This window comes from Pyrgilauda ruficollis, unplaced genomic scaffold (assembly GCF_017590135.1).
Source record: "Pyrgilauda ruficollis isolate IOZ18807 unplaced genomic scaffold, ASM1759013v1 scaffold1138, whole genome shotgun sequence".
Lineage (NCBI taxonomy): Eukaryota > Metazoa > Chordata > Aves > Passeriformes > Passeridae > Pyrgilauda > Pyrgilauda ruficollis.
This window is the reverse complement of record NW_024509633.1, coordinates 1-9,006: the sequence shown is the minus strand read 5'-3', so window position 1 is coordinate 9,006 and position 9,006 is coordinate 1. Positions and strand designations below refer to the sequence as shown.

Below are 9,006 nucleotides of genomic sequence, written 5' to 3'. Positions count from 1 at the left end.
GAATCTGAGTCCAGCCCCAGATCCAATCCAGACTCAGTCTTGGACCCAATCCCAAAGGCAGCCCCAGATCCCGTCCTGATCCCAAACTGAATCTTGGATCCAACCCCAGATCCCATCCCGATCCCAAACTGAATCTGAGTCCAACCCCAGATCCAGTTCCAGACCCAGTCTTGGACCCAGCCCCAGATCCCGATCCCATCCCGATCCCGGTTTTCCAGCTGTGCCGTGCAGGCGCTGAAGGCGATGCTGGCGCGGGCCGGCAACGACGACGTCGTGCAGGACGTGGGAAGCGCCGGGGGCTGGGAACTGATGGAAATTCCCGAGCGGCACCACGACGGAATCGCCCTCCTGGCCAGGTAGGGAATTCTGGGGGCGCTTCCCGCGGAATTCCGGGGTTTTTGGGTGGGGTGGGATCACCGTGCACCCGGGAATGTGGAGGGGTGGAGGCAGCTGGAGCTGGAAGTTGGTCCTGCTGTGGAATTCCTGGTGTCCAGGATCCCAGGATGGAATTCCCAGTGTCTCTGATCCCAAAATGGAATTCCCAATGTCTCTGATCCCAAAATGGGATTCCCAGTGTCACCCATCCCACTGCAGAATTCCAGGTCTCATTGATCCCACTGTGGAATTCCAGTGCCATTGATCTCATTCTGGAATTCCCAGAGTCTCCAATCTCCTGTGGGATTCCCAGCAGCATCAATCCCACTCTGGAATTCCCAGTGCCATCAATCCCAAGATGGAATTCCTGGTTTTATCTGTCCCACTGTGGGATCCCCCTGTCACTGATCCCACTGTGGAATTCCCAGAGTTTTCAGTCCCACTGTGGAATTCCAGTGCTGTGATCCCAGTGCAGAATTCCCGGTGTTGCTGATCCCACCGTGGAATTCCCAGAGTCTCCAATTCCAGTGCAGAATTCCCAGTGTTTTCAGTCCCACTGTGGAATTCCCAGTGCAGAATTCCCAGTGTCTCCAGTCCCACTGTGGAATTCCAGTGCTGTGATCCCAGTGCAGAATTCCCGGTGTCTCTGATCCCAGTGCAGAATTCCCGGTGTTGCTGATCCCACCGTGGAATTCCCAGAGTCTCCAATTCCAGTGCAGAATTCCCAGTGTCATGATCCAACCCTAAAATTCCTACTGTCACTGATCCCACTCTGGAATTCCCGGTGTCTCCAATTCCCTGTGGAATTCCAGTGTCACTGATCCCGCTCTGGAATTCCCAGAGTGGAATTCCCAGTGCCAACAATCCCACTCTGGAATTCCCAGTGTCATCAATCCCAAGATGGAATTCCTGGTTTATCAATCCCGCTGTGGAATTCCACTGTCACTGATCCCACTGTGGAATTCCAGTGCTGTGATCCCTGTGCAGAATTCCCAGTGTTGCTGATCCCACTGTGGAATTCCCAGTACAGAATTCCCAGTGTTTCCAGTCCCACTGTGGAATTCCCAGAGTCTCTGATTCCAGTGTGAAATTCCCAATGTCCCCAGTCCCACGCTGGAATTCCCAGAGTCTCGGATCCCAGTGTGGTATTCCCGATATCCTCAATCCCACTGTGAAATTCCCAGTGTCTCCAATCCCACTGTGGAATTCCAGTGCTGTGATCCCACTGTGGAATTCCCAGTACAGAATTCCCAGTGTTTTCAGTCCCACTGTGGAATTCCCAGAGTCTCTGATTCCAGTGTGAAATTCCCAATGTCCCCAGTCCCACGCTGGAATTCCCAGAGTCTCCAGTCCCGGTGTGGAATTCCAGTGCTGTGATCCCACTGTGGAATTCCCAGAGTCTCGGATCCCAGTGTGGAATTCCCGATATCCTCAATCCCACTGCGAAATTCCCAGTGTCTCCGATCCCACTGTGGAATTCCAGTGCTGTGATCCCAGTGTGGAATTCCCGGTGTCTCCGATCCCAGAGCAGAATTCCCGGAGTCTCTGATCCCACTGTGGAATTCCAGTGCTGCGATCCCAGTGCAGAATTCCTGGAGCCTCTGATCCCAGAGCAGAATTCCCGGAGTCTCTGATCCCACTGCAGAATTCCCAGAGTCTCTGATCCCACTGCAGAATTCCCGGTGTCTCCGATCCCACTGTGGAATTCCTGATGTCACCGATCCCACTGTGGAATTCCAGTGCTGTGATCCCAGTGCAGAATTCCCGGAGTCTCCGATCCCAGAGCAGAATTCCCGGTGTCTCCGATCCCACTATTTCCCTCCCATCCCGCGTTTCCCGTCATTCCCGTGGCCGCGCTCATTCCCTTTCCCGTTCCTTCCCCACTTCCATGGGATCTCAAAGATCCCCATGGAAAACTTTTCCCGCTGCATGCCTGGGATTCCTGGAGTATCCTGGTGCATCCCATCCCATCATTCCCGGGAAAATCCCGCTGCCAGGGCGTGGCAGGACCCCATCCTGGAACATCCTGGAATAACCCCCAGGATGGGATTGGGATTATCCAACTTTTGGGGAACTCATCCCAAAGAAATCCCGGTTAGGGTGTCCGGGATGCTCCAGGTCCTTCCCTGTGGGTCAATCCTGGTTTTCCGTGCTGGGTGCTGTCCTGCCCGGGGACGGGGATTCCCGGCATTCCCGGCATTCCCGGGATTCCGAGTGCTGTTCCCACGCAGGGCCATGGCTCGGCTCTGCGGGCCCCGGCTGCCGCCGATCGTCCGGAGCCTCATCCCGGCGCTGGGAAGCGCCTTGGACTGCCAGAGGGTGACCAGCAGCGCCTTCCTGGCCGAGGTGAGCGGGAAACGCGGGAATGCCCGGCTGGGCTGGTCCCACATGGATCCAGGGATTCATCCATCCCTTCATGGATCCATCCATCCATCCCTCCATGGATCCATCCATACATCCCTCCATGGATCTGTCCATCCATCCATGGATCCATTCATTCATCATCCATCCATCATCCATCCATCCATGGATCCATCCATCCATGGATCCATCCATCCATGGATCCATCCATCCATGGATCCATCCATCCATGGATCCATCCATCCATCCATGGATCCACGGATCCATCCATCCTTCTCTTCATGGATCCATCCATCCATCCATCCATCCATCCATCCATCCATCCATGGATCCATCCATCCATGGATCCATCCATCCACCCATGGATCCATCCATCCATCCAACCATCCATGGATCTATCCATCCATCCATCCATGAATCCATCCATCCATCATCCATCCATCCATGGATCCATCCATGAATCCATCCATCCATCCATCCATCATCCATCCATCATCCATCCATCCATCATCCATCCATCATCCATCCATCCATCATCCATCCATCCATCATCCATCCATCCATGGATCCATCCATCTATCCATCCATCCATCCATCCATCCATGGATCCATCCATCATCCATCCATCCATCCATGGATCCATCCATCCCAGATTCCCACCTGCTCCTGTAGCCCATCCCAGAATCCGGATCATGTCTGGATCTTGGAGTGTTTCAAATTCCAGCCGGAGCTGAGGGGAAGGAGAAGAGAATTCCGGCAGGTCCGCAGGATGAGCGGAATCTCCAGGCCCAGACTGGCTCTCCAGATCCCAGTTTTCCCAAAAATTCCCAAAATTTTCCCAACCCTGCATCAAAACTCTTCTAGGCCCCCAAAACCCCACCCTGGGCTGAGTTTTCCCTGGATTTTCCCAGAGCAGCTCCAACCGCGGCTCTTCCCGGGAATTCCATCTCCACCTCATCGATCCGGGGGGTTTTCCCGGTGCATCCCGAGGTTTTTTCCCTTCTCCAGCTCCTCAACCACAACGTGGTGAACGACCTGGTGCTGCTGGAGCCGATCCTGGACGCGCTGACGGCTCTGGAGAAGGATTCCTGCCTCCTGGTGCGCGTCCTGGCGCTCCGGGGGCTCGGCAACGTGGCCTCGGGATCCCCGGAAAAGGTGGGAGCAGCTCCGGGGATTTGGGATTTGGAGGGAGACGGGGAATGGATTCCCGCTTCCGCAGGGAAGGAATTCCCTCTAGAACATCGGGATGAGGTTTTGTGGGATGGTGAGGAAGCTCCAGGGATTGGGATGCACCGGGAGACTCCGAATCCTAAAAATCCCGGTTTTTCTGGAGCCGTTTTTGGGAATCCCGGGAAGTGCCGGAGCCTTTCCCCAGCCCCGTTTTCCAGGGATTCCCAGGAACCTTTTCCAGAGCCGCAGGAAATCCAGCTGGGATCGGCCCCTTTTCCCAGCCTCTCCCGGGAATCCTCGGCCTCAGTCCCTGCCCTGCTTCCCAGGGCTCCAAAGCCCAGAATTCCACCAAATTCCGGGGGAATATTCCCAAAAATCCCAACCTGAGGCCATTTCTGGGGTCCTGTCCCTGTTCCCTGGGGGCAGATCCCACCCTGGATCCCCCTGGATCCCTTCAATCCCGCTTTTCTCCGGGATGAGCCCCCCCCAGCTCCCTCAGCTGCTCCTGGGAATTCCCCCATTCCCAACCCCAGCCGTGAACCCAGCAAATCCCTGTTTGCCCCAAATTCCAGTGGAATATTCCCAAAAATCCCAACTTGAATCCGTTCCCTCTTTCCCCACCCCTTTTTCCCACGGAGCAGATCCCACACTCCCCCTGGAGCCCTTCAATCCCAATTTTCTCCGGGACAATCCCCCCCAGCTCCCTCCCGGGGCTCCGTATCCCGGTTTTCCCGGCTGCATTCCCGGTTTTCCCGGCAGATCCGGAGGCACGGCTCGCAGCTGCTGGCCTCCATGGTCAACGGCATGGACGACAAGGACGATCCCAACAATCTGCTGGCGCTGGAGGCCATGTCCAGCCTCTCCAAAATCCTGGATCACCTGGAAGAGCGGGACGTGCAATCCATGCTGCTCCACATCGCCATCCGCATCCGGCCCTTCTTCGACAGCGTGAGGAGCCAGCCCGGAATTCCCGGAGTTGGGAATGGGGTTGGGCCGTGGTGGGAGCATCTCCGGGGGTCCGTCCCGTGGGGATTTCCCATCCCAGATTTCTCCCTTGGGCTGGGATTTCTCCTGGATCCTCATCCGTGCTCCTGTGCTGGGCTGAGGGTCCCTCTGGGATTGGCCCATCGGGATTTTCCCACTGGGATTGGCCGGTTGGAATTGTCCATCTGGGATTGGCCCATTGGGGTTTTCCCATTGGAATTGTCCCACCAGGATTGTCCTACTGGGATGATGCCAGAAGGATCATCCTATTGGAATTGTCCCATTGGGATTGGTCCCATTGGAATTGTCCCATTGGGATTGTCCCATTTGGATTGGTCCCATTGGAATTGTCCCATTGGGATTGGCCCATTGGATTTTCCCACTGGAATTGTCCCATTGGGAGTGTCCCACTCGGATTGGTCCATTGGAATTGTCCCACTGGAATTGTCCCACTGGAATTGTCCCACTGGAATTGTCCCATTGGGATTGTCCCATTGGGATTTTCCCATTGGATTTTCCCACTGGGATTGTCCCATTGGAATTGTCCCATTGGATTTTCCCACTGGGGTTGTCCCATTGGGAGTGTCCCACTGGGATTGGTCCATTGGAATTGTCCCATTGGGATTGTCCCATTGGGATTGGTCCATTGGAATTGTCGCACTGGGATTGTCCCGTTGGAATTGTCCGTCTGGGATTGGCCCATTGGGATTTTCCCATTGGAATTGTCCCACTGGGATTGGTCCATTGGAATTGTCGCACTGGGATTGTCCCACTGGAATTGTCCCATTGGATTTTCCCACTGCTGATGTCCCATTGGGAGGCTCCCACTGGGATTGGTCCATTGGAATTGTCGCACTGGGATTGTCCCACTGGAATTGTCCCATTGGATTTTCCCACTGCTGATGTCCCATTGGGAGGCTCCCACTGGGATTGGTCCATTGGAATTGTCGCACTGGGATTGTCCCATTTGGATTGGTCCCATTGGAATTGGTCCCATTGGAATTGTCCCATTAGAATTGTCCCACTGGGATTGTCCCACTGGGATTGTCCTATTGGGATTGTCCCACTGGAATTGTCCCTCTGGAATTGTGCCTCTGGAATTGTCCCTTGGGATTGGCCCATTGGGATTGGCCCACTGGAATTGTCCCTCTGGAATTGTCCCTCTGGAACTGTCCCTTGGGATTGTCCCACTGGGATTGTCCCATTGGGATTGTCCCATTTGGATTGGTCCCATTGGAATTGTCCCATTGGAATTGTCCATTGGAATTTTCCCATTGGATTTTCCCACTGGGGTTGTCCCATTGGGAGTGTCCACTGGGATTGGTCCATTGGAATTGTCCCATTGGGATTGTCCCATTGGGATTGGTCCATTGGAATTGTCGCACTGGGATTGTCCCGTTGGAATTGTCCGTCTGGGATTGGCCCATTGGGATTTTCCCATTGGAATTGTCCCACCAGGATTGTCCTACTGGGATGATGCCAGAAGGATCATCCTATTGGAATTGTCCCACTGGGATTGTCCCACTGGAATTGTCCCTCTGGATTTGTCCCATTGGGATTTCCCATTGGGATTGGCCCACTGGAATTGCCCCTCTGGAATTGTCCCTTGGGATTGTCCCACTGGATTTTCCCACTGGGATTGTCCCATTGGGATTGTCCCATTTGGATTGGTCCATTGGAATTGTCCCATTTGGATTGGTCCATTGGAATTGTCCCATTTGGATTGTCCTACTGGGATGATGCCAGAAGGATCATCCTATTGGAATTGTCCCTCTGGAATTGTCCCATTGGGATTTCCCATTGGGATTGGCCCACTGGAATTGTCCCTTGGGATTGTCCCACTGGGATTGTCCCACTGGAATTGTCCCTCTGGAATTGTCCCATTGGGATTGTGCCATTTGGATTGGTCCACTGGAATTTCCCATTGGATTTTCCCCTTGGGATTGGTCCATTGGAATTTCCCATTGGAATTTTCCCATCGGGATTGGTCCATTGGAATTGTCCCTCTGGGATTGTCCCACTGGGATTGTCCCACTGGAATTGTCCCACTGGGATTGTCCCACTGGAATTGTCCCACTGGGATTGTCCCACTGGAATTGTCCCACTGGGATTGTCCCACTGGAATTGTCCCTCTGGAATTGTCCCATTGGGATTGTGCCATTTGGATTGGTCCACTGGAATTTCCCATTGGATTTTCCCCTTGGGATTGGTCCATTGGAATTGTCCCACTGGGATTGTCCCATTGGAATTGTCCCATTGGATTGTCCCACTGGGATTGGCCCATTGGAATTTTCCCATTGGATTTTCCCCTTGGGATTGGTCCATTGGAATTTCCCATTGGAATTTTCCCATCGGGATTGGTCCATTGGAATTGTCCCTCTGGGATTGTCCCACTGGGATTGTCCCACTGGAATTGTCCCACTGGAATTGTCCCTCTGGAATTGTCCCATTGGAATTGTCCCATTGGGATTGTCCCACTGGGATTGTCCCACTGGGATTTCCCATTGGAATTGTCCCACTGGGATTGTCCCATTGGAATTTTCCCATTGGATTTTCCCACTGGGATTGGTCCATTGGGATTGTCCCATTGGAATTGTCCCACTGGGATTGTCCCACTGGAATTGTCCCTCTGGAATTGTCCCATTGGGATTGTGCCATTTGGATTGGTCCACTGGAATTTCCCATTGGATTTTCCCCTTGGGATTGGTCCATTGGAATTTCCCATTGGAATTTTCCCATCGGGATTGGTCCATTGGAATTGTCCCTCTGGGATTGTCCCACTGGGATTGTCCCACTGGAATTGTCCCACTGGGATTGTCCCACTGGAATTGTCCCTCTGGAATTGTCCCATTGGGATTGTGCCATTTGGATTGGTCCACTGGAATTTCCCATTGGATTTTCCCCTTGGGATTGGTCCATTGGAATTGTCCCACTGGGATTGTCCCATTGGAATTGTCCCATTGGATTGTCCCACTGGGATTGGCCCATTGGAATTTTCCCATTGGATTTTCCCCTTGGGATTGGTCCATTGGAATTTCCCATTGGAATTGTCCCTCTGGGATTGTCCCTCGGGGATTGTCCCACTGGGATTGTCCCCTGGTGCTTCGGACAAAGGGAATGGTGGGATCCCAGGATGGGGATTTTGGTGTCAGAGGCTGGGATTTTGGGATGCCAGGATGGGATCTCAGGATCATGGGATGGGAATGGTGGGATCCCAGGATGGGGATTTTGGGATCCCAGGTTGGAATTTGGGGATGTGCAGGGGCTGCACTACGGCGAGTTCATCAACGACGTCTGCAAGTTCCTGGTGGGACACACGGGGACATCACAGGGACATGGGGACATTGGGATATTGGGGTATTGGGATATTGGGACATTGGGACATTGGGACATTGGAATATGGGACACTGGGATATTGGGGTATTGGGACATTGGAATTTGGGGATGTGCAGGGGCTGCACTACGGCGAGTTCATCAACGGCGTCTGCAAGTTCCTGGTGGGACACGCGGGGACATCACGGGGACATCACGGGGACATGGGGACACTGGGATATTGGGATATTGGAACATTGGGACACTGGGATATTGGGACACTGGGATATTGGGACACGGGGATATGGAGATCTTGGGGCATTGGGACATTGGGATATTTGGATATTGGGACGTTGGAATTTGGGGATCTATGGGGGCTGCACTATGGGCGAGTTCATCAACGACGTCTGCAAGTTCCTGGTGGGACACACGGGGACACATGGGGACATTGGGATATTGGGATGTATGGGATATCGGGACATTGGGACATGGGGACATGGGGACATTGGGACATTGGGACAATGGGACATGGGGACATTGGGACGTTGGGATATTGGGACATCGGGACATTGGGACATCGGGACATTGGGACATTGGGATATCGGGACATTGGGATATTGGGACATGGCGATGTTGGGACATTGGGACGCTGGGATATTGGGACATTGGGACATTGGGACATTGGGATATTGGCATATTGGGATCTTGGGATATTGGGATCTTGGGATATTGGGACATTGGGATATTGGGACATGGCGATTTTGGGACATGGCGATTTTGGGACATTGGGATATTGGGACATTG

At 53.6% G+C, this 9,006-nt stretch overlaps 1 protein-coding gene across 1 annotated transcript; it reads left to right on the top strand.

The window, feature by feature from the left end:
• Positions 1 to 135: 135 nt before the first annotated feature.
• LOC121360170 (maestro heat-like repeat-containing protein family member 1) lies at positions 136 to 8,387 on the top strand (the record flags this gene model as incomplete). Its single annotated transcript, XM_041479745.1, has 5 exons — positions 136 to 356; positions 2,607 to 2,721; positions 3,745 to 3,891; positions 4,666 to 4,881; positions 8,343 to 8,387. Coding segments are annotated over exons 1-5 (636 nt in total), but the record flags the coding sequence as incomplete, so codon positions are not given.
• Between the last annotated feature and the right edge of the window lie 619 nt (positions 8,388 to 9,006).